This window comes from Cryptotermes secundus, unplaced genomic scaffold (genome assembly GCF_002891405.2).
Source record: "Cryptotermes secundus unplaced genomic scaffold, Csec_1.0 scaffold305, whole genome shotgun sequence".
NCBI lineage: Eukaryota > Metazoa > Arthropoda > Insecta > Blattodea > Kalotermitidae > Cryptotermes > Cryptotermes secundus.
The window spans coordinates 143,438-167,808 of NW_019734353.1; the positions used below are offsets into that span (position 1 = coordinate 143,438).

Genomic DNA, 24,371 nt, shown 5'->3' on the forward strand with positions numbered 1-24,371 from the left:
AAATGGGATGTACATTTAAAGTCCAATATTAAGAGAATACCCAGGCAATAGAATCAAGCAGAACTCAAAATATGCCTAGCATACACTTGACTCAGGGCACACATAGGGCATAATCAACCAAACATTAGAAATAATACTCACTGAAAAGAAAGGTCAGTCACTAAATACATTTTAATGGTTCCACATATACAGTTTAAATAAACAAAGGATTAAAAATGAGTTATACCTTTACAGATACACATAGTCCCATATTTAACATAATAATAAAAACATATCCATCATAAAAATAAAATATACCCCCACCATTGCCACTGCCCCTGCCAAAATATAACCCCCCCCCTCCCTTGAACATCTCATGACCTGTGAAACATATACACTGTGACGTTAAACAGAAGTTAGTACAAATAGAAGCACAGAAAAGGAACAGCCACTACCTAATAACAAGAAGACACGGCACCTCTATATAGGTCATGATATAACATACACGAGAGTAAAATAAACCAAAGTTAGAGAGAAATAACAAATAAAGTAACACATAAAAATCCATTAAAATATTCACTCTCATTACAGAATATCATTACCACTGTCACTAAAAAGGAAAATAGAACATAATTTCACATACATGCAGAAAATTGTCACATAATTTCACATACATGCAAAAATTTGCCACGTCATATGTAAGTAACCATTTACATCGGGCCGTGCCATAGCTCAAGCGGTTAGTCGCTGGCTTCCCACCTCGGCAGCCCGGGTTCGATCCCGGGTCTGGTCAAGTGGGATTTGTGGTGGACAAAGTGGCACTGGGACAGGTTTTCTCCGAGTACTTCGGTTTCCCCTGCCAATCTTCATTCCACCAATTGCTCCACAATCACCCTCACCTATCATCTGGGGCTGGTACAATAGGCCAGAAGTGGCCGCAGTACAAGGAACTTAGTCGCACCCCACTAGCAACAAAAAAAGAAACCATTTACACCACACCACATGACTATGCATCACTCAAAATTGAACCATATTAGAACATCTGTTATCTATTTTTCAGGTGCACAAAAAATTGGAATACAGTCAGATTCCCAGAAAACCCACCTACTAATAGAAAAAATTAACTTTTAACTTTGAACTAAGTTATAACGTTTTATATTTTAAAACTAATGTCCAAAATGCAGGGTATACACAAAAGAATAGTGCAGTTTCAAAAGTTAATAAAAATTTTATTTCTCAACTTACACAGTCATAATGCACACCGTCAGAAGCGGCAACTCTCCAAGTTTATCATGCGTTAATTATTAACCTTCAATGTGTGCATCCTGGGTCACACAACACACATCCACGCGGTAATCAAACTCTGCTGCATATGAAGAAAACAACCTTCTCCCTTGGCCACCCCGTTCTCCAGATCTTACACCGTGCGATTTCTTTCTTTGGGGGTTCATTAAAGACAGTGTTTATGTACCACCAGTGTCCACATCCATCCATGAACTTTGTGATTGGATAACACATGCATTGCAGGCCATTACAGTGGACATGCTACAATGGGTCTGGGATGAGTTTGATTACCATGTGGATGTATGTTGTGTGACCCAGGGTGCACACATTGAAGGTTTGTAATTAACACATGAGAAACTTGGAGAGTTGCCGCTTCTGACAGTGTGCATTGTGACTGTGTAAGTTGAGAAATAAAATTTTTATTAACTTTTGAAACCGCACCATTCTTTTGAGTATACCCTGTATAATGAAATAAGTATTGTATTGAAATTCATATTAATGATTTCTAATATGAATCCACGTTAGAAATACATAGAAATGCAATTCAATAACAAATAGTATATTTAATGAAAAACTGCCTGATGATGATCCAGCTGGTTCAAAACATGTAGCAAATATACATAATAAAATGAATGGTAATACAGTAACATTGGTTATTTATTATGAATTTGTGTTGACAGTTGTATAATAATCCTATAAATATTTTTTTTTTCACCATGTCATAAGTAAAAAGGTGGAGTTGTGCCTGTGCTTAATTAGTTAAGTACTGCACATTGAACTCAGCACTAGATGGAGATGAGTGGTCAGGTTCATGCCCCTGCCACTTTACATCCGGGGAAAGAACCACCGGTATCATTTGGATAGAAGGCTTGGTCCCAGAACCGGTCTGGATGCTGTAGAGAAGATAAAAATCTTGCACTGCTGAGAACTGAACCTGGGCTGTCCAGCCTGTAGCCCATTGCTATACTGACAGCTCTCCCAACTCCATTCACCATATCATAAAGCTTACTTAAAATTAGTAAATAAGTAAATACAGGTAAAAATCAATACCAAATTCATATTCTTCCGCATCACCAATCTCAACGCAAAGAGTTGGTCAGTAGTTGTCTGTCATTTTCTGAAACCACACTGGAGGCCCCTGAAATGTCTTCAGTATATGGAACAACAATTTATATAAATTATTAATCAAAATGTAATAACATGAATGAATGAATGAATGAATGAATGTACAAGGGGAGGGCTCCCTTGGCCCTTGCACTGTGACCACAGTGATCTATAACTGTAATAACATACATTTAATCATGATATTACTACATTCTAATTTATCACCCTTCTTGTAATTTGGCTTGTTGTGCATTGTACCATTCTTCTGGCATAATCTCACTCATATTAGTTCTGTTAATGCTTGCATCTCCTTCTAAATATCTTTCTGTGATGCTTTATATTTTTTAATTTTTAGATCATTTGTGGCCATTATTGTTATTGAGAAGTTCATAAAAATGCTGCCACCTCCTCTTTCTTACCATTTTATCCTTTCCAATAATATTACCATCTTTATTCATGCACAAGGAAATCCTTTGTTGAAAGCCAGCATTTATACTTTAGTTATCTTGTAAAACTTGTTCACTTTATTGTTTGCTTTTGAATTTTCTGTTAATTTTAAAATTTCCATTTTATAAACCTTCCTCTTTCCCCCCTTCTCCAAATCCTCTTTCCTCCTTGCTTTTCTGCTTTACAGTCATTCATCCTTAATCTCATTGCTGTCTACGTCGTTTTTACCCTAGCCCTATTTCTTTCAGCCATTATTGTCTTAGTCCTCCTCCCACTAACCCATCATTGCTGATGACCAGGGACCATCTTGCAGTTTACTCCATTACTGTTTTAACATTGCCATTGATCGTCACTCCACCCTCCAGCAAGAATTTTAAAACTTCTGCACCACATCTCACCATAATTTATTTTTCCTTAATTTTTTGGCATTATATGAAATGCCTTATTGCATTAAAAGTTAGAAATATAGTGGCAGTCCAGAAGTTTGGAATATTAAAAATATATACCAACAGGAATATATTAATCTCTTCAGTGATTTATTTATAGTTTTTCTGAGCCTGTGTCACATTGTTGAAAGCATGTAAACAGAAGTAGACGTTATTACGTCCGTATCATATTATGCTCCGAACAAGGGTATGAAAAATGTAGTCACCTGCCTGAGGTGAGTTTATTTTGTGAGCAGTCCGGCAGAAATTCATAACAGTCATTCCCATTAACGGACTGTCATTTCAGATATTTTAAGCCCCCCCCCCAATGAATATTTGGCACAGCCTCTTCAAATAGTTTGTGTCATGTCAACCACAGAGTGGTGAGTTGAAGGAAAGTAAATATTTGCTGAGTGCATACATAGAGTTAAATTAGTAGATTACAGTGTTTTAAAAATGAATATACTTTTTTGACTTTATGTTATTGTTTTTATGTAGAGAGCAAATTTCACAGTTGTCTCCACAGCAATTGTAAAAAATATATATTTTTTAATTATTAAGATTCTAGAACTCACTACTGATACTGACAACAACATTAATTTCTTCTCTTAGAGGCCAAGTGGTGGGAGAATGGATATTGGTAGTTTCAGTTTCTAATAGGACCTGGTAACATTTTGTAAGAAGCTAATTTTTTTATGGTGAGGAGTTGTTAGCCCAATGCCCAATCCCCAAGCTGGAGTACCACCCTTTCTCAGCTGTCCACGACTACTTATTCAGTATATTCACAGCTACCCTCCATATCTGGAGGCCTTCTCCAACTGCAACCTGAGGATGCACCATGGTAGAACATGGTGGTGATTAAATGGGTTTGAATGAAACATTGTAAAATTCATATAGGTGAATATTTGTCTGATAATTTTCCTGTCCAAAATGGTCTAAAACAAGGAGATCCATTATCACCACTGCTTTTCGACATTGATTTAGAATATGCCATTAGGAAGGTCCAGGAAGACCAGGTGGGACTGAAATTAAATGGGACACATCAGCTGCTGGTCTATGCTGATGATGTGAATCTACTGGGAGATGACATAATTATGAAGAAAAACACACAGACTTTAATTGACGCTAGTAAGGAAGCTGGTCTGGAAGTAAACGCATAGGAAACTATTTTTTTTATTGCTAGTGGCGTGGGACTGAGTCCCTTATACTGCGGCCATTTCTGGCCTATTGTACCAACCCCAGATGATAGGTGAGGGTGATTGTGGAGCAATTGGTGGAATTAAGATTGACAGGGGAAACCGAAGTACTCAAAGAAAACCTGCCCCAGTGCCACTTTGTCCACCACAAATCCCACTTCACCAGACCCAGGATAGAACCTGGGCTGCCGCAGTGGGAAGCCAGCGACTAACCACTTGAGCTATGGCGCGGCCTGGTAGATACTAAGTATATATTGCTGTCTTGTCGCCAGAATGCAGGGCAGAATCATGACATAAAGGTAGCTAACAGAACCTTTGAAAATATGGCACAGTTCAGATATTTGGGAAGGACAATAAAAATCAACACCTGATTCAGGAGGAAATTAAGAGGAGATTGCATTCAGGTAATGCTTGCTACCATTCACTCCAGAACCTTCTGCCTTCTCATATGCTCTCTAATAACATAGAAATTAGACTATAAAAAACTATAATTTTGCCTGTGATTCTGTTTTGGTGTGAAACTTGGTCTCTGACATTAAGGGAGGAACATAGAATGAGGGTGTTTGAGAACAGGGTGCTAAGGACCAAAGAGAGATGAAGTGGTGGGAGGTTTGAAAAGACTGTAATCGGAGGAGCTTCATAATTGCTACTCTTTGCAAAGTATAATTGAATGATCAGGTCAAGGAGGATGTGATTGGCAGGGCATGTAGCAAGAATGGGGAGAAGAGGACTGCATATACGATATTGGTGGGGAATTCAGAAAGAAAGAGACCACTAGGGAGACCAAGACATAGGTGGGTGGGTAATATTAAAATGGATCTTGGAGAAGTAAGATGATGATGTATGGACTGGATTGATTTGGCTTAGAATAGGGACCAGTGGAGGACTCTTGTGAACGTAGTAATAAACCTTTGGGTTACATAAAATGCTGGAAATTTCTTGAGTAGTTGCACAGCTGATGGCTTTTCAAGAAGGGCTCAGTTTCATGTAGTTAGTTAAAAAAAGCTATCCCTGTAACAGACCATGGAGACCCATAAAGTTGTCAGACTTTGAGGCTCCCATATTTTCTAGACAATCAGCTCACAGATGGTGGTGAGGTTGTCAGCCTTGCACACTGGCTGCCCTTTACCCCCAGGAAGATGCCTGGAACTCATTTATGTTAGAGGCTGAGTGGACCCCAATGACCATAGTGCAGCTGGAAGGATTAGGTCAATTGAAATAATCCAGTTACCTCATCAGGAATCGAATCTGCGATCTTCTGTCTTATAGCATAGTGCCTCAACCAACTACACTACTGCATGCCCCATAGTTAGCTAGTAGAACATGTATATTTTTTTAAACCTTGCCCCATCAAAGTCAGGATCTGAGATAGCAGTTAGTACAGCAACTGGCTACAGACTAAACAAAAAAAAGGGGTCAGGGTTCGAGTCCAAGTAGATCCAATATTTTTTCTCTTCTCCACGTTGTCCAGACCAGCTTTGGGGCCCACCCAGCTTCCTGTCTAATGGGTACCAGGGGCTCTTTCCCCAGAGAAAAAGCGGCCATTATGTGAAGTTGATCACTCAGCACCATCTAGTGCTGAGGTCAAGAAAATGTGGATCTCAACATCTGCTTCCCCATATGTCTTCATGGCATAGTGCCTAATTAGTTATGTACAGGGACAACTTTGCCTTTTAACCATCCAAGTCAAGTGGCTTCATTCTATGAGATTGTCCAACCATCATTACATTACATTGCATTGCATTCCATAGAGCCAAAGTTAGTTAAAATGACAGTGGGACATGGATATGTCATATAAATGCAAAAACATATATACAGTGCAACAAAAGTTTTCACACAATCATCGATACTATGAATGTGCTATTTACACAACCTTTAAATGGATGAGGCATTTTTTAGACAATAAATATTCTTCTAAGCTGGTTTATTCCACGAGATTATCCAGTAAAAACGTTTCATATTTCCCCATTGTGAAAATTTGGTTTTATGCATACTCTTGTTGAAGTTTTGTGTGACATGTATCGGCAATGTTACAGGGAACAGAGCCTGAGTGTGAGGTTACGGAAGTGGAGGTACGGGTAGATCCGATGCTCTTCCTTTGTGCACTGGAGGAAGATGGTAGCAGTGGTGGTGAAGACACTACTTCTGATAATTCATTCCACCAGACTTCTGCTGCTTTAAAGTAGGATTTAGCGTTGATGTCTCACTTGTTGGGTTATTTTAGCATGTTTTGTTGTGTATAGTCAGATTTAGTCTAGAAGTCTGAGTGAAGTAAATACAAATTTTGTTTTTCGAAGTACAGCAGAGTCTTAATGGTCTGTGAGTGGATTACCCAATTTGTATAATAACCACAGTATGTTAGATGTGCCAGTAGCCTAGATATCACAGTGCCTGTCTCATCCCTTTAGATGTTACAGTTTTTCAGTTGTGCGTGCCGTAGATTGTAGCCTACCTGCCATCTTACCACATTCCTAAAATATTTTCTTTTGTGACCTTGTGCTCTTCACTACACGTGGGAATCCTGTTTCTACCAGCTCAGTCTTTTACCCAGTTTGTAAGAGCCACTTTATCAAACAGTACGATAGAGCTACTCATTGTACAGTGTGCTTCAGCATTTCTTTACATATATAATGTTTTATTCAGACATTTATGACTTTAGAGTGCTTTAATGCTGTTAACTTCTTACAGCCATTCCGTAAAATGATAGAGAAATCTAATGAAAATGTACCGTCAGATGGAGCAGAATCATAGCAGCATATGTACACCCACACTGTATACAATATATAGAGTCCTTCCTTTCATCTGACACCAGCCTCTGCAGTGCCATATTTTTTCCACCAGGGCTGGCACAAAAGCACAAGCAGTTCATGCGGATGCTTTGGGTGACACAATTTTGGGGGCAGCAAATTTTAGGATAAACCTTAACATTAACATTGACTGTTCATTTGTGAGATAAGAATGGTACCAAAATTGTTGTTCATTTGGTGTGGCAGAATATTTTATGCTGGCTCTGGTGTCCACAGACTCCCTTAGTGCCTTGCAGAGCCTGCCTGGGTGCATGCCAGGCGAAGTTCTTATCAAGACTCTGCATCAAGTCCCATTCCCATAGGGAAGGGAAGTTAGTGATCTTTTGCTGAGCTGCTTTGCATGAGAATCTGTGGTCAGAACAAGCTTTAGGTAGTGATATGTGTGCCTCTCTTCTTCTTGCTGCCTGTCTGCATGACAGATGAATTCTTACACAGGGTAACAAGTTTTGAACTGTAAACCCATCCACATGGGTGTGGCAGTCCTCATTCAGCTCCATTAGGAGGGAGGAAGTTATAGTTGTCTTCCAATCAGTCCCCATTGCTTGACACGCAGACATTTGTTGCATGGAAAGTCAGCACAGGTTTGTAGGAGTACATTGCCATACCTCCTGTCTTCATGGTACCTTCTCGATATCCTTGGAGACAACTGTTGTAGCTGTAAAATATTTTGGTATTCTTGAGTAGGTTAGGTGGGCTCCTTGTCACCACAGCATAGTGTGTCCTCCAGTTGTGGATAGAGGAGATGGCCTCCTGATGTGGAGGGTAGCTGTGAATATATTGAACAAACAGTCACCGACAGCCAACAAGGGGTGGTCCTTCAGCTTAGAGGTTGGGCGTGGGGATAACAGTTCCTTGCCATAGAAAATAAGCTTGTTATGAAAGATCATAAGAAGCCTCAAACCTGGACGGTTTCTTTAGATAATTTTAAATTTAAAATTTAGAGAAAATTTTAAAAGGTTTTAAAAAACATCATAACTAAAGATTTTTAGAGTGCTACTACAAGAATATCAAATTTGACGTGTGCAACATAATCTACATACCAGACACATATCAACGATGTAGATGTTGATAATACGAAGAATGTGACATTGTGTTTTTAAATGTTAAATTTTAGACTGGGTTCAGTGTGGCAGCAACGTTAAGAGTATACACCTGATGATGGCCGATAGAGGCCGAAACATGTAGTGTGGAAAGAACAAGATCAGGGACATATAATATATATTGTTTGCACTTGGGACGGAGTTTGTATCATTTATCGTGTAGAGTGCAACAGGATGCTTAAATATAATATTCTTCAGATAAATGACATAAGAAAAAGAAAATGCATATAAGATTTGGTGCTGGGAATGTTAGAAGTATGTATGGGGCAGCGGTGGAAGAAATCTCAAAATATAAATTAGATTAAGTATGAGTACAGGAGGTCAGATGGGACAGAAGTGGAAAAGGGAATGAAAACCGTGAATTAGGTGCAGGTTTCTTCATACTTGAAAGAATCATAAAAGCATTTTAGAGGGTGGGGCATATTTGTGGTAGGATGTCATACATAATACTAAGAGGTCGCTGGTCTGATATCATCATTCTGAATGCTCATGCCCCAACAGAAGAGAGAATTGATGCTGTGAGGGACAGGTTCTACGAAGAACTAGAACATATATTCGATAAATTCCCAAAATACCATATGAAAATGTTGTTAGGAGATTTCAGTGCCAAAGTGGAGTTCGCATGAAATTAGTAATGACAGTGGAGTTAGAGTAGTAAACTTTGCCACATCAAAAATCTTACTGTCAAAAGTACCATGTTCCCACATCGTAACATCCATAAATTTACTTGGACATCTCCTGGTGAGAAGATACACGATCAGATCTACCATATTTTTATAGACAGGAGACAGCATTCAAGTATACGTGATGTCTGATCATTCAGGGCAGCAGACTGTGATACTGACCACTACCTGGTGGTGGCGAAGGTTGTGGAAAGACTGGCAATGAGCAAACAAACAACACATGGTTCATATGGAGAGGTTCAATCTCAAGAAATTAAATGAGGTAGAGGGTAAAGGGCAGTATTGTGTTGAAATCTCAAATAGGATTGCAGCTTTGGAAAACTTGGTCACTGAGGTGGATATTAATAGAGCTTGGGAAACTACTAGAGAGAATATCAAAATTTCTTCCAAAGAGAGTCTAGGCTATTATGAATTCAAGAAGCATAAACCATCGTTTGATGAAAGATGCTCAGCATTATTAGACCAAGGGAAACAAGCCAAATTGCAGTGGTTACAGGATCCAAGCAAAATAAATGGGGATGAACTGAACAGTATAAGACGTGAAACCAGCAGGAATTTGAGAAATAAAAAGACGGAATGGCTGAAAGACAAAATTGATGAGCTTGCAATGAACAGTAAGAACAAGAACATTAGAGACCTGTATAGAAGCACAAGTGACTTCAACACGGGTTACAAACCTAGAAGTAACTTAGTGAAGGATAAGAATGGTGATCTGCTTGCAGATTCCCACAACATTTTAAATAGGTGGGAGGACTACTTTTCTCAGTTATTGAATGTACGTGGGGAAGTCATAAAATTTTAATTACCACTCAGAAGAAACAGAGCCACAGGTGCAAGAAATTGTATGAGAGTTAATCCTTTTCTACATATGCCCTCTGCAAGGCCACGTGTTTTCCCCAACAATGCATTAGCTGCTGGATACCTTGATCATAGAGGGTCTAATTTTGACTGTTTAGAAAATCCTCCACTGCATATACTATTGAACTGTAGTAAAATTAGATATAATGACAAAATACTTAATTATTTTGTGTAAAAATACAATGGTCATTTATATATAAAATTGAAGGTTTTAATATAAAACAAGATTAAAATTGATGTTTTATAACATCTAATGAGTCGTATGTTTACTTTATACGTTCTGTGGACAAAATAAAAATATAAGATGGTATTGGAGGCCCATGACGTTGCAAGTTAATTAATTGAGTAGAGGTGCCTCATCATACGAAAGAAAATGTCCATACAGTATGAGGAGTTTGTTGATTTGTATTCACCTGATGATGGTCGTTAACGGCCGAAACATGTAGTGAGGCATAGCTGGGTATTGACCTTGATACTCCTTAGTTGTTGTGTTGTGACGGAAAAATAAAGTTATATATTAATCTTTACTGTTGTTTTGCTATACATTTTTTACTCTCTTAACGAGACAACTCTACAGTTTGACACAAGTTCCGTTTCATTAAATTGTATACTGGATATTTTGTAAAATGTTATTTACCTTGATGTTTATCCAGGTGCCTGTAGATGTTGGTGCTGATGTGCCTTACAGCCAACTCGCACACATGCACACACATATCTTGATATTCAGTACCTCAAAAATCCCATATGTATAGTGCCTCATAAATTTTCACTAATTCTGTGTAGAGTACGTTTTGTGGGGAACACTAATATATCTCAAATTAGATGTCATTATTATTCTCTGAAATGTTTTCTTAAAGCATACCACAGCCACTTGTTTCCACATCCTTTCCAGTTGACATTCAAAAATCAATCTTACTGTTCAACTGTACACAACTTCAGCATTTTAAGAAGTTTCTTAAACAAGCCACAAATCAGTAAATCAGTGATATTTGTTATAATATGTATGGATGGTTCAAGTATTTGTAATGTATATGGAAAAATTAGCAAATCTGAAATGTTTATATAAGAAGAATTCTGTCCCAGGAGCACACTTCACCTGAAATCATATCCAAAGAAATACTTTCATTTTGTTATTTTTTAAAACACTACAATACAGTGTAATTATAATTATTATACTACAGTATGTTAACTAAATAATACAGCATGTTTAATTTTGCTGTTAACTTACTGGCATAGCTTCCTAAAATCTTTCTACAGTTAGGATATAAAGTGATGATGATGTACATCTGTGAGGGTGAATGTGTGTGCATGAGCATGTATGCTCTGATTGTATTTTGTATCCAGACATGCAGTAAACCCCTCAAGATGAACTGTTATAGTCTGCTAAATTATCCTTTGATAGAGTATGCATGATATATAAGCTGTATTTTGTCACATAATTCATCTGCATTTTACCCATTTTACATGCAGTTTTGTACAAGTGTGAAATTTGGGTTGTGACATGAAGGGAAGAACTTAAGACTGAGGGTGTCTGAGAACAGGGTGCGCAGGAGAATATTTGGTCATAAGAGAGGAGAAGTAATGGAAGTCCAGAGGAAGTTTCATAATGAGAGACTTCATAGTTTGGTTTCTCCACCAAGTATGAAAATGATCAAATGAAGGAGGATACTTGGTGAATATGAGACCACATAGTTTTGACCAGATAGCTTGAATGGAAGAAACCAGTTAGAAAACCTGGGTATAGATGAAAGGCTAGTATTGAAGTGAATCTTGTTGAACTTAGAAATGTATAGACTGGATTTATTTGGCTCAGAGAGGAGCCCTTGGTGGGCACTTGTAAACATGGTGAACCTTCAGCTTCTATAAAAGATATGGAATTTGTTGACTGTCTGGGTGACTGTTTCCTTCTCAAGATGGATTCTTCTGTATAGATTTTGTGAGCTCAAATCAAAGAGGATGAGGTGGGTGGAAGCTGTGACATGGATAAGAGAGGGGAAGACTGAATATAAAATCCAGACGTTGATGGGACGATTGTATAGACGTGTATCTTAAAGAAAAAAAAATGTGAATTGGATTCATCTGAATCAAGATAGGAACCATTGGTGGAACTTTCATCTTCCATAAATGTCAGGGAATTTCTTCTAGCTCAGTGACCGTTAGCTTCTACAAAAGAACTATGCTTCATAGAACTAGCTTAATTCTTCCATTTAAACCCTCATGATATGTATATATATCAAATTTATTTTCTGTTTTGCCACTTCATTAACCTTTAAGTGCCGAAGTGCCCAGTTTGTGCCAGTGGTGAGTAAGGTCGTCGTGGCCAAAGTACCCAGTTTCGGCCATTCGGGCATTTAAACTCCAGTAGGGGAACGCGCGCACACGCTGCTAGTAGAAACAAATGCACAGTCCTAAATATTTATTTTTAAATGTAATAATTACCAGACAGTCTTGAGTAAAGCCCTAATAGAAAAATTAAAATGATACCTAGGTGAACAACAACAAAAAAGAGTATACGTATGAGTTATGCCCAAACTCATCCACGAGCCAGTACTTTTATTGCAGATTCTGCAGATTTATGTGTTAAAAATATATAGTAAAATTCGATGTACATACCTTTTTTTGTTGTAATCTGCTTGATGTATATCTAGGCTGAAATAAAACTACAGTATTCGATTTCACTAAGCACGCACAGAAAACAGACCGCACTCTGAATCTGAGCCGCGATGCAGCTGTCTGTTCAGGCCCATAGAAAAGGCAATAAGCTTTTGCAGCTATAACGGAAGTCCTAGAACTGAAGAAGGGACCCCTCTAGCTTTCTCTTGAATAGCCTTTCTTTCATTCTTCTGACCTTCAGACAAAAGATTCGAAAATCCGAAGAGTGTAAGCAGTGCTAGCAGAAGACCAAATGATTTTATTGCTTCCATCTGTTTTATGACATCAGGGACTGCTAAAATTTGTCAAGCGTTACAAACAGAAATGAACTTGTAATGCAGAACAACTCTGTGAAGAACTGGGAAATCATTTTTGCAGTACTCATCAAAATTAAAATACAAAAAATTGAAATGGAGTATAATTTGTATAAAAAAATTTCAAATCTTCCGTTATAATATGCGACAGAATGTTCTTTGCTGATACAAACAAAATTAATTCCATCCATTTATCATAAAAATTGAATTAGATACAGCATTTTTAACACAATGCTTAAAATTGTTTAGGCGCACTAACAGAAACGGACATTTAAACGCAGAGTAACAACGGGCATTTAAACGCGCACCAGCAGCAGGCATTTAAATAAACTCCGGCCAGATCAAGCTTACCACTATTTCAAAAGTCCGGCGTTTAAAGGTTAAATGCTGTACCCATAATGCATTGCCAGTGTAGTAAAACGTCAGTCATCAGCAGATCACATGATGTGTTCTAATGACAATGAATATTCTGCAAGGCATGTCAGATATATTTTCCTGCTTTCGTCTTAGTGTTGAGATTTTCATTGAAGTCATTGTACAGCAGAGTGGTATATGTGAAATAAATGTTATCATCCTAATTCCACAATGAAAAATGATGCATGAATTATGTGATGAAATACATCATTTGGCTTTAAGTGATAATATTAATATTAGTTTTATTAAATAATCACTAAGTTTATAGAACCTGGATACTTACTGTACTTTGGGGATAGCTAGTTGCACTGCTTTGTAGGAATTGTCTATCTTTAAAAAACAAAACCAATTTCACTACTTATCTGATTGGTTTAATGTGGTTAAAATTGTCTGTAAGTGTTTGTAGGTTGTCTACATAAACTACATTAAACCCACAGCTTGTCTCTGCAGGACTTCACTGAAGCTGTTAGGACAAGGGCACACCAAGGAATCTGGCAACCGCAACACATCCGCAGTTTCTGAGGATTGTTATCAGCCTGAGTTGAACACATGTGACTGAATAGAGCAGCGCAAATTGAAGAAATGGCAATGCAGTTTCCTCAGTTTGCACTAATCTGTTCAGTAACATATGTTCAAGCGGCCTCCGTAGTCTAGGGGTAACGTTCCCACCTCATGACTCAAGGTACGCGGATTCAAACCCGGCGGATGTCGTGGAATTTTTAAGGGCGGAAAAATTCAGGGAACAAGTCCTCCGGGAGGGACTTTAAGCCGTGGGTCCCGTGTCATAGCTTTACGGCACATAAAAGAACCTCATGTCTCAAGAAGACCTCTGAGCTAAATTATAGAACATTTCCTGCCCAACAGTAGTCTCTAACGCCTCTGGTAGATGGGGAAGCATCAAGGTACCGCTGAGCCAGTAGAGGCCGAACTCGCTGGCTGAGTCGGGGCTGATGGCACGCACCAGTACCGGTAGGGTATAGAGACTGGTAGAATATCAAAGGGGGACGTACAATAGATCAAACTGGTCGCGGTGCATGGGGAAACTCACCCCCTCCAATAATAATAATAATAACATATGTTCAACTGAGGCTGATAATAATTTTTGGAAATTGCGGTTGCCAGTTGCCATGGTGTGTCCTTGCCCTTACTGCTACTTGTCATGAAAGTTTTTTGCTACTAATGGTGCTGTTGTTTTCTGTTGTTGCTGCTACCACCATACTCATCAGTATTACTTAGTGCCAGTACTGTTTTGTTAGTATTACTAATGCTGTTACTGTACTACTGTCTTCACTTCACCTGGTATCAGATGCCATGTGAATATTGAACACACAAATGTTTGGAGTGTGAATGTATAAAAGTGTACTTTTTTCAGTCCCCTGTGAGTTCTGTAGAAGCTATATTTAAACTTCTGTTCCAGAGCATCCAATTACATTGTAATGTAAATGGTATTGTGTTTCCAGCCTTCTGTACATGACATTTTAGTGATTTCACATTATACTTTTAACATGCTGGCACTGTGTTGGTACAAGATAATTTAGCCGTCATGCAGTTATCATGAGGTATACCCATGCAGTGTGCAAGGTAATACTTGTACACTGTACATAGCAGTTCTTAATAGAGTGCATATTTCTAAATGTTGTTTTAATTATGGGTTACATTTATAATTAAATGAAACTACAGTTCTTGTATGCTCTTGCTGCTGTTCAGATCTTTAGTGTGGTGATATCTTTGTTTTTGTTCCTAAGAGAGGTGAAGTGATGGGAGGATGGAGAAAACTGCACAATGAGGAGCTTCATAACTTGTACTGTTCTCCAAGTATAATTAGAATGATGAAGTCAAGGAGGATGAGGTGGGCAGGGCATGTAGCACGAGTGGGGGAGACGAATGCATATAGGATATTAGTAGGAAAGCCAGAAGGAAAGAGACTACTGAGAAGACCAAGGCGTAGGTGGGTGGACAATATTAAAATGGATCTTAGAGAGATAGGATGGGGTGGTATGGATTGGATTGATCTGGCTCAGCATAGGGACCAGTGGAAGGCTCTTGTGAACACGGTAATGAACAATATTATATCTAAGCATCCTGTTGCACTCTATATGATATATGATATAAACTCCGTCCTAAGTGAAACAATATATTATAGGTCTTTTGTCTTGCTTTCTTCTACACTACATGTTTCGGCCGCAAACGGCCATCATCATGTGTATACACTCACGTAGCTGTTACACTGCACCCAGTTTAAAATTAAAAACGTACAGGTCTTCCTAATTGTTCCCATCGTCGCTGCTAACAGGATCTACTTCGCTGTTATTTGTCTGCTTCGTACCTCATCTTTGCCAGCCACACACGTCAATTTTGACCTTCATGAACTGGCACTTTCTAAAATCTTCAGTTCCAATTTTAAAAATTCTTTTAACATTTTTTTTTTCCTTTTTTTTCCCCCAAAATTTTAAATTTAAAATTCTCAGGGTTAATCGCTCCACGTCTATAGTGCTGCAGCGGCTACTTCTTGTTTTCAGCACTGTACAGGTGTTATTCTGTGTAGGCTCCCTGTGTGCGTGCCACTGCTTATCTTTACTATGTATGGGGAAAAAAAAAAAATTTAGAGAATTTTTAAAATTGGAACTGAAGATTTTAAAAGTGCCAGTTCATGAAGGTCAAAATTGACATGTTTGGCTGGCAAAGATGATGTACGAATCAGACAAATATCAGCGAAGTAGATCCTGTTAGCAGCGATGAATGGAACAATTGGGAAGACCTGTACGTTTTTAATTTTAAACTGGGTGCAGTGTAACAGCTACGTGAGTGTATACACCTGATGATGCCCGTTTGCGGCCGAAACATGTAGTGTAGTAGAAAGCAAGACGAAAGACCTACAATATATTGTTGCACTTAGGATGGAGTTTATATCATATAACGGTAATGAACCTTTGGGTTCCATAAAATGCTGGGAAATTCTTGAGTAGCTCCAGAATTGGCAGCTCCTCCAGAAGGGCTCAGCTCCATGAGTTAGTAAGTAAGTAAGTCCTTATTTGTTTTCTGCTGATATTTGGTATGTTCACTGCTCTTTGATGGCTAGATGAAGACTGTTCCTGTTGGTCCACCAACAGGCGTCAAATGTCCCTAATAACAGAAGAAAACAAATAAGTTCAAACCACAACAAAGATCTGTACAGCAATGAAAGGCAACAAGTTGCAATTTCATATAATTTTAACTCACAATTAAAACAAATGTAGACATTTTAACTCTTAACAGCTATCACTAGCGTGCATACTACACAGATCTACCTCATGATAGCTGCATGATGATTAAAACATGTTATACCAATTTAGTGCTAGCAAGTGTGTAGTGATAGTGTGAAATCTCTGAAGTGTTCTGCACAGAAGTACAGAAACAATATGGTTTACATTGTAAACTTACTTCCTCCTCCATAAAATAAATACTAAAAAACTATAGAATATGGTGTATTACATGCCTTGCCTTTCCTAATTATATGTTCTGCTACCACATCAGGTTTCATTTTTTTAATTTTGAAATTTTCATTCCAGTAGGTCACTTGTAGAGCTTTTGGCATGATGTTGCTGGTGATTGCATTTTACATTCAGTGTCTGTTCATCCTGCTACCACAATAACAGAAGGTGCATGTTCTAGTTTAGAGGTAAACTCAAATTTATTATGTCATTATGGACATTTTATTAATATTTCTTTCTATAGTTATCAGGAGTCAGGAGAGCTCGGTTGGTATAGCTATGGGCTGGATGGCCCAGGTTCGATTCCCAGTAGTGCAGCTTCCAGCCTGACTCTGGGGCTTACCAAGCCTCCTATCCAATGGTTACATGGGGCTCTTTCCCCAGGGGGTAAAGCATAAGGGGCATGAAGCTGACCTCTCACCTCCAGCCAAGTGCTGACGTCAAGAAATGTGGAACTATACCTCCACTCCCACATAAGTCTTCATGGCATAGTGCTTAACTTATTAAGCACAGAGACGTTACCTTTTTCTATAGTTATCTTTTTTTTGTGTGTGTGTGCTTTTAATTGGTACATTTATTGGTACATGATTTTGAACAGATATGATTGAGTTTTAATTTCAGACATTCTTTGTGCAAAATACAAATGTATTTTGCCTGTCTTTGAAGGATCAGTGTGTTTAGCATGTCTTTCTACTTCTGAACCTGTTGTCATATTTTGAATGATGTTTTATAGAGCCTCCTTTGCCTTCCTAGAATTCTGTGACAAATTATGAATTTGTGTTGTATTGGCCACTTAAAGCATTTGGGGTACATAAGTCATTGATCACTGGCCTCTGGTTGGGGTTTGGCTTGTAGCAGGAACACACAACCATGTTCTGAACAGCTCCTAGCCTCCTGTTCAGTGGGCACTAAGGGCTCTTACTCCAGTGGTAAAGAGATTGGAACATGAAGTTGGCCACTCACTTCCATCTATTGTCAAGATTTTGAATGCTTGGAACTTATTTCCATGCTGCAGTGGTGGTATGCTTAGCTACAGGGGTGAATGTACCCTTCTTGATTTGTGACTTACAATTATCACTTTTCTTATATGAGTTATGTGATCATTTTAGGTATAGTTACAGCATACCAAAAAAATTATCCCCCCCCCCAGATAATTTGTTTTATAAAAATTGTATGAATGTGAGGAATGGCTAATGGATGTTGTATATATGCACTTTTCACTCATGTAACTTACAGGTCCTAGCTTATGCGTTAAGTTCTGAATAGTGTATTGGTAAAGGAATTCCCAGTTCGTAATAACATGTATTTCAGAACTGAGGCAGGTGTTGGTCATTTTTCAATAGTTGACAGTGAAGTAGTAATCAAAATTATGGAAGAGAGCAGACACTATTATGATCACGGACATTACTGCACAGTTCCGACTCCATTCTGGGAATGAACTACCGCAGAGAAGATGTGAAAATTCCTTGGTCTTGTCATGTGTATGGATCTAGTCCGTGTGCTCAGTATGGGTGACTGTGGCATCACTAGTTCTTTGTGCAGGAACATTGTGGCTCAAAACATGAATTTTAGCTATTCTGAATTACTTTGTCCCATGACAGACTCCACAAATACAGCAAATTATTGACAAATGCAATACTGGGATTCAGCAGATGCTCATCTTGGGGGGAAAACTGTTTGTGTATCTGAAACATTAGTAGCTATTGCATGATGCCTCATGCTTGAAACAGTATGTACCCCAGAAGTCTCACAAATGTGGTATAACATTTTAAATTTATTTGCACCATTCATGGAAAAGGATACAATGGATCTTTTAATGACTTATTTGACAACACTGCCAGTAAGACTGTGTAGCATCAAATGGTAGGATGACTAGTGAGTAATGAATTGGAAAGGATTTTAAGGGAAGCAGTCATTGCCTAATTGAGTTATTTTCATTGAATTTCTGTGGAGGGACTGAAGAAACCACAAAGGACCTCAGGATAGCTGGGATTCAAAATGAGTACTACCCAAATACAAGTTTAGAATGTTACTGCTACACCATTCTGCTTTACTAGTATGAAGCTTGCAAGTGAATTATTAGATCATAACATTCACCTCTTCAGAACGTTCTTCTTTAATGTGAAAGGTAATCCACAGTATGTCATAAAGGCAAAATTGAAGGAAGGAGAAATGGTGGCTGCCAGAAATGTGAAGGGAAATATTGTCATCAAATGGCATGACAAATGGGAGGTGCTTAAGTCAGAAAAGGTAATAAGATTCGTTTGAAACCTACATACAACATAGCAAAATCATGGGTTGATTTCTGAGACCACCAAGCTATGTGTCTAGCATGTCACAAAGTTTGAAGTGATACAGGAAGCTTGCAGTGGAATGCTCTACCTTCGAAAGGATGATATTGAGGATTCTTCTCTGCAATCTTTGAAGAAGAAAGAAGGCTTCAGTAGAACTGGCTGCTATCTCAAACAAGAATGAGGGCAATTTGGGCAGAATAGTCTTTATAAAGCTGTGTAGGTTAATATTACTGTTTGGAGTACTTCAGCATTGCGCACAGCAAAATAGTGGTTGGGATTAGGGTCTTATGTTTGCCATGGCAGTTGAGCCAAGTAACTGTAATATCTAGTATTCAGTTTATTATATAACAAAATAATAGTACAAATAAAAACAATATGAGTTTGATTTGTTTCATTCTGGTCCGTCACACTAACAATTACAAATATAAATCACTCCATCCAATGTGACCTGTAAGTTTTTACTACATGAAAACTTGACACCCTTACATGTTTCGGTCTCTGTGGACCATCTTCAGAGGGCAAACATCACTACAAATAGGAAACCACCATCACATAAGTTGTTTAGACGTAAAGTACGTACACTTATACGCTACAATACATAGTACACAAAATAGACATTTCACATTTCACAAACACAGCAGTTTCCTGGGAATGTAAAGTTTTTTATAAAATTGTATAAAATTTCTTGATGCTAATTAAAAATTTTTTGGATTGTCAATAATTAAAATTCGTAAACCATGCAGGCTCATGTTCGTCCTCCCATCGTCCCTCTTATATGGGGCAGATAATGTGCCACCTGGCTATCTTGATGTGGAGGTTCTTCATAACGTCCAGGCTTTACTCTTGGCTGCTGTGTTGTTTTCACTGTTTTGTGTACTATGTATTGTAGCATGTAAGTGTACGTACTTTACATCTAAACAACTTATGTGATGGTGGTTTCCTATTTGTAGTGATGTTTGCCCTCTGAAGATGGTCCACAGAGACCGAAACATGTAAGGGTGTTAAGTTTTCATGTAGTAAAAAACTTACAGGTCACATTGGACGCAGTGATTTATATTTGTAAAAACAATATGAATATTTGTTGCTTCAGAATAGTGATTTTTATCACTGAATGCATGGTTGGCAACACATTATTCTTTGATGGATGAAAATGATCATTGTAACCAGGCTGAAACATAGTTAATACTGAAACTGTTTCCATAAAATAGAAGTGGTTGAAAAGCTTCTTTACTAATTCATACTTGCAACATAACAGAAAGAGGTTACAGTGAGATATTCTGGGTGTAGCAGCCTGGTTATGATAATAATTATATATCATTATCATAAGTCAATTATGTGCATACTTTAGAAGCTAATAGTGATGTTCTTGTCACAAACCAAATCTTTATTCTGCCACTTAGATATTTCATTATGTAATTTTGGCAAATGTGTGTTGTACCCGAAAACCATAGCAGCCACATTCACTTATAAAGATGACATTCTACCACTGAACATATAGCAATGGGGCAGAAATATCTCAAAGCATGCAGAGTGGATACTGGTGATTACAATGGCACAAGATAAGAGGCCAAAGTGGACACTGGTGACCACTGTGACAGTGAATGTTTAAATAAATAAGAAGAAAATTAACGTCAGAGCATATGAGATTACTGTATTCCACAGGGTGTTTTTGTGAGGAGTGAAATCATAACATTACATATAACTGCTGCAAGTGAAAAAACAGGTCATTCATAATTTTATGATACAATATAATTATTCTGCTTTGTATATCAGCACAACTAACTATAACGAAACTGAGCACCAAATGCCGTCGTTAACTGGTTGTCATGCTTACTTTTACATAGGAGGTGTTACTTTCATTTCTTGACCTGGAGACCACCAATACTGATTTATTTTGTGGTTCCTCTCATGGCAGATACAAGAATAATGTCTTAAAATAGGCCACAACCAATTCCTCAAAATCCAGATTTGTAGCTAGATAAATAATATTCTTTACTGTGCTATTCAAATTTATTGTACCATATTATGGCATTAAATGGAGGAATTGTTTTGGAAGAGACTGTGGACCTGTTTTCTTGACAGATTACTGATGATGATGATTATGGCTAGAGTGATAAAATTATGCACATGCATTTAGTAGTTGTTTTTTTTTCCCAGTGACACGGAGCAACAACCACTTCCTCTGCCACCTTCTTCACAATTATCAATTGTCCCACCTGCTTCCCCAGCCATAGTGGGAAAGGAAATGAAACCTTATCGCTGCTCGGTTTGTTCAAGAGGTTTTAACAATGAGATTGGATTACAGAACCATCTCTGGAGCCATCTTCCTCCAGGGCGTCGTATTCTTACAAACACTGACAGCAACAACCAGCTACAAAGGTAATAAAGCTAAAGTGTGAGAGAGGAAGATACAAGAGGGAACCACTACTATTTCTATCCTCTGACCAGTATTCAGAATCATCCAGTGAATAGAGCAATACAAATGAAATAGTATACATAACTGCAATATAATCCATTGGGCATTTATTAAAAGACATTAATTAAATGTAAAAAATGAACAAGGCCTGTAACATACACAGTAATCCCTTTGTTATTGAAGCTGTAAATACTGAATGCTGATCCTGGTGTAGTTCTTTATTACTTTCACAACTACCAAAAGAAAATAGGGCAGAGGGCAGTAAGCAGTACACACAAAAAAAATGATAATCAGATGTAGGAAAATAGTTATAGTAAAGCTGGGGGACTAGTAAAAGAAAACCTAATGAATAACTTCAGAGTTGAGTGCAGCAGATGAAGAAACAACTAAATTTATATGTACCACTCAGCTACCAATCCCCAAATGGATAAATTGATCAACTGCCCTTGCTGACTCCCAGAAAATGTCACTTATTTGAAATCTAAGGAACAAATGAACTAGGACACTCTAGGGCTTCTTGATAGTGATAGACATTAGGCTGAGGTCTCAGAGAAGGGGATAGAAAGAAAGCTTCCAGGTAGGAGAAGAAGGTAAAAGCAACAGGAAGGTTAGGAAAGCAAAAATATTACTGCTGAGCTAGCATGCATGGCTCAGACTAAATTTGATGTTGGGCTCCTACTTCTCTGCTTTTTACAGTATGTTTGTAACATGATAATCATCATCTTTATTATCACATGAGAATCCGCTACCCCTAGCCAGGTGTCTCATGCAAAAGAACCTGTGAAACCTGCTGCCATCTATCATTAAGTGTTGGTTGAGTAAGAAAGAACCATTTAAGATAGCATTAAAAGAATTATTTGACTTGCATAGTCTGAATTGTTGAGGAATTTGTAAACTATATAATGACTAATATGTACTTTGTTACATTTACTTAGGGTTGTGCAATAAATGTTCATTATTATAGCTATAGAACAGCATATACAACTATGTTTTAAGTCATATCTTTATAAAATTTATTATATGTTTATTGTATTCAAGATTTAATCCTTCAAATTTATTGTCCCTTGAATTATTCCTAGATTTTTATTTGGGGGTGAGGCATTGCATCTTGACATCTGTCTTTATTCCATTTTTTAATTGTCTTGTATTTATTGTACTGTGACATGTCCCAGACTGTAATGATCATGATAAATAGAAGGTACACACAGTGATACCTCAAAATTACACTTTTGAGGGGATCATGAAATTAGCAAAAAGTTGAGAAAACTGTAAAATCTGAAAAATGGAAAGGATACGGTATAAAGAAAAATATGGGTTGTTCTATACAATAATGTGACAAGCCAAATACAAGTATACGTGTTTAAACATGATAAATATACATGTAACGGCAGTAATCTATTTACTGTGTTATTTCTTGAACCAGCCAAGAGTCAGTCTGTATAGCTGTCTCACATGGGGTTCAGATGCTTCATATGCAAAAATGTGCTTATGTTATGAGGGCCAGCCTTGAACATGGGTGGAATGGCATCAGTGTCTCTCTGCAGTCTACAAGATAGAATGTTGTCTGCATAAATTGGATAAAGTTCTATTGTTGGGACTTTGAAAATGTGATGAAAATTACAAATTAAAAGTGCATAAAATGGGGGGATGTAAAATCTGATAGCACAATATTAAATTGACGCTGTCATGTAGCTGGCATTTTCTGGACTTTATTGTCCAGAAATCTCTTGAAATTTTCCCAGTTTGTCTGTACAAAGTTTGTAATTTAATTTGAAATACCAGATACCAAAATTGCACCACACATGAAGCCAATAGAAATGAGGTGATAATTCATAGTGAACAGACACTCCAGACACTACACATACAGCTTTCCTGTGCTGATGTCTCTTCAGTGAACTCCCCATTTAATGTTCCTCAATTTAGGATTTTCCCTAATTTAATGTTCAATTTTAGTGATTCCAAGTCAATTATCTCAGTGCTAAGTTTTCTCCATTTAAGATTTTCCTCAGTTCAGTGTTCAGATTCTCTTCTTCCCAAAGAAACCATAGATCAAGGTTTCAGTATAGCTGCACAACAGCAACAGAAAGTAAAAGAATGTACACTTGGTCGTCAACTTATGACCACAAAAAAAGAAAAATAAAAAATGATTAAAATGTAACAGCTTTTAAAAATAAATTATAAAAATGATAAAAAGATTAGAAAGGTTACAAAATACTGTTAATAAATATATGGCCAACATACGACCAGATCAACTTACAACCTGTCAGTCAGAACGGAAGTCAGTCATAAGTCGACGACCAAGTGTAACTGCGAAAGGGGACAATGTTGCCACCAAGTTTGGTGACTTCATGTGTTTGTCTGATCTTTTGATTGATGGCACTGATATTTATAAATCTTGTGTAGTGCTGCCACCATTGTTTCATTAATTTCACTGTTGTCGCTATTATCTCTGCCAATTAACATGCAGGACTGTAAGTCTTATAGATAGTTTTATAACACAAGAGTAACATAATGTGCCAAGTGTTTTCGTTTTCAGAATGGTGATCAGTTTCGCTGTACATAATTATAAAGTTGTTCTTAATTTTATGTCCATCCTAAGTTTAGTGCTTTGGTAAAAAAAAACAGTTGAAGCTGCTCCATTCATTTGTGAGGTAATTCGATTCGTCAGCTGTTTTAGCTCTGAAGAACTTATTTAGGGTTGGTTGGCTACATAATCTGATACACACTGTTATAAAATGAGTGTGCCATATCAGGGAAGAGTATGAAATTCACAACACTTTACCCTTTTGCAATGTATTTTATGTTCTCAGTGTGTTTTAACACTTTGTTACTAAAGCATTTTCAAAAGATGATTTAAATCTAAGAAATGTGGTTATGCAACAACATACTTTTTAACTGCAGTCTGCAAGTTTGGGGATAAAATTCAAC

At 37.6% G+C, this 24,371-nt stretch overlaps 1 protein-coding gene across 3 annotated transcripts in view; it reads left to right on the plus strand.

The window, feature by feature from the left end:
- Positions 1–24,371, plus strand: part of LOC111868834 (zinc finger protein 2) — a 42,475-nt gene that overhangs the window by 4,131 nt on the left and 13,973 nt on the right. For all 3 annotated transcript variants that reach the window (XM_033753186.1, XM_023859856.2, XM_033753187.1), the window contains exons 3-4: positions 6,472–6,617; positions 21,185–21,406. In XM_033753186.1, coding sequence (XP_033609077.1) covers positions 6,472–6,617; positions 21,185–21,406 — 368 coding nt within the window. The remainder of the gene's footprint in view (positions 1–6,471; positions 6,618–21,184; positions 21,407–24,371) is intronic.